General features: G+C 44.4%; 1 protein-coding gene across 1 annotated transcript in view; it reads left to right on the top strand.

Annotated features, from left to right (window-relative positions):
* Positions 1-2,432, top strand: part of sfmbt2 (Scm-like with four mbt domains 2) — a 60,269-nt gene that overhangs the window by 43,094 nt on the left and 14,743 nt on the right. The window contains exons 10-13 of the mRNA XM_015402123.1: positions 630-756; positions 827-940; positions 1,023-1,065; positions 2,320-2,387. Coding sequence (XP_015257609.1) covers positions 630-756; positions 827-940; positions 1,023-1,065; positions 2,320-2,387 — 352 coding nt within the window. The remainder of the gene's footprint in view (positions 1-629; positions 757-826; positions 941-1,022; positions 1,066-2,319; positions 2,388-2,432) is intronic.

Genomic DNA, 2,432 nt, shown 5'->3' with positions numbered 1-2,432 from the left:
ATTTGTACTCTCCCAACAATAAAAACTACTTGCCCCGGGCGATGGGTAACATCGAGCCCTGTATAGTGATATTTCAACCCTAAAGGGCTGGTTATCCTCCTGCAGCAGTGTGTCACAGTGAGCTTGACTCAGAAATTTTAGATTTATGCCCAATATTAAAGCGTGGTTTGCGCTATGTTATTCCACACAACAACGCCAGATGGACAACTAACTGTGGGTCTAGAGGCGGTGAGAAGTTGGGGGCGAGTTTGTGCTACAACGGAGTGACATGAAGGCAAAAAAGAGCGGGGATCCAGGTGGAAAAAGGTTCCGGGTGTTCTTGCGCACCTCGCTCTTCTAACTGGTCCATCTTCACAGGTCGTTTACCACAGTGGCGGTCATACAAACAAAACAATCCGGTAAGGCACCAAACAGGAAATACACATAGTGTAGAGTGGATGTAGATTTGACCAATCAGAGGCCTCCTGTCTGCGGTCACTTAGAATTTTGGAGAGGTGCAGCAGAGTGTCTGTGGATGGCAGACGACCTGGTTTCTGAGTATGACCCAGCCTTAATTGATGCTGCAGCAGAAGAGCAGCCTGGTTTCAGATCCCTGCCCTAACCCCCCCAACCCCTGTGTGTGCTTTCAGACTTGGCAGACTCGAGGTTTTGCCAAAGACATGTGGCTGGAGGCTGTGAACCCTTGGCGGCCAGAGGACGTGTGTGTGGCTCAGATCAGTCAGGTTCGAGGACGCCTGCTGTGGCTCCGACTGGAAGGTACTCCCCTCTGTTCGCTGCATCTTCCTTTAAAGCTGCATCCAAATATGACCACCCCGCCCGTCTCCAGGTGTGCCAAAGACGCTGTCAGAGTGCATTGTGGACGTGGAGTCCATGGACATCTTCCCTGTTGGCTGGTGTGAGGCCAACGCTTACCCTCTGACCCATCCAGTCAAGCCTCTCCGTACGTATGCTCACAGAAACTCCCAGCACAGCTCAATGGCCGCCTTCATCGTCAAAAACCTCCTTGTTCTGTTCTCCTGCAGGCCAGAAGCAGAAGAAGATCGCAGTCGTCCAGCCAGAGAAACAGTAAGAAAGATCTCTATTTTTATCAAGTCCTAAATGTTTTCATCTAGATACAGATAAGAGCATCATCCCTAAAACTTAAAGGGAACAACTCAATTGCTGCATTGTAGGTTTTAAGCTGAAATCTGAGTCTTAAACAGAGAGGTTGGACTCAGATTTCAAAAACCTACAATCCCTTCCCGTAATCATCACAACCCCTGTAACAGAAGACCTCGCCTATTCAGCAAGGCCAACAATTCCCTTTATTGACCCCCCTTTCAGAGACATAGACAGGTATGGGGCATTGCAGGCTAACAAAACAAGCCAAACGCTCTCTATTCCAAAGTGGTGGACCTGTTTGTCCGTTTAAATCTGCATGTTTTCTAAACAAAAACAAGCCTTTGTTGCTCTACTCTATAAAGCAACTAAACACTAATTCAGACATTTTGAATAGAAAAAGCTTCCTGGATGGGAAGAGAAACGTCTTCAAACCTTTAAGCAAAGTCTAGTGGATTGTTTTTAACTTTTTTGGAATGATTGGTCGACCTGAACAGCAGCATCATTATAGCCCAATGGGCTGTGGCAAAGCAGCGTAAGCCCCGCCCCCTGATATAGAGGAAGGCTGACTAGTAAAACGGATAAATTATTAAATGATAACATTTAAAAAAAGCTGGATATATATAAAAAGCCTTTTTATATTCATACCGAATGCAACTACTTTTTCTTACTTTTTTTTAACAATTTCATAAAAGTTATAGAAATACTGAATTGATAATAGATTTAGTTCTTTATGTCACACTTTTGATTCGTACTGTAGGATAACTTTGTTATCCTTTTTTAAGAAAAATGGAAATTCTCATTAATTAATGACATGTTTTGAATTTTAACTTTGGCCTTTTAATAAAGGGGTGTAATCAAGCTGCTAACTCAGATCAGGCTGTTCGTTTAGAATAAGGAAATAAGAACTGAAATCATATCTGTGGGATATTTACTGCTCCATCTAAAGTGCAGATATGGAGAAATTGATTTTGAGGCGCTTCGGGGGTTCAGGGCCGCTGTGAACTGGGATGGTTTGTTATTAAGACATTATTCTTCTGTGGGCCCTGGAGTTCGATTAGGGACGTTGGTCTCCAGCAGCGCTTGATCAACCCTCACATCCAGCCTTATTGCTCTCCATCACTACCCGCTCATTCTGGACCAACTCTGTATTCAATCTGATTAGATCACTGAGATTATTTCACTGGTTGTTTGACTGGATTGATGGCATTTTTCCTGCAGGTTGGCTCCATTGCAGCCGGTTGAGGCGGCTCCTGTGAACCCCTACCAGCCTGTTGCCATGGATACAGGTAATAAGTAATTTCCCTCTGGGATTATTAAAGTATGTCTGATTT

This window comes from Cyprinodon variegatus, unplaced genomic scaffold (genome assembly GCF_000732505.1).
Source record: "Cyprinodon variegatus isolate N-32 unplaced genomic scaffold, C_variegatus-1.0 Scaffold1302, whole genome shotgun sequence".
Taxonomy (NCBI): Eukaryota; Metazoa; Chordata; class Actinopteri; order Cyprinodontiformes; family Cyprinodontidae; genus Cyprinodon; species Cyprinodon variegatus.
The sequence above is the reverse complement of the archived record's forward strand: the minus strand, read 5'-3'. Positions and strand labels throughout refer to the sequence as shown.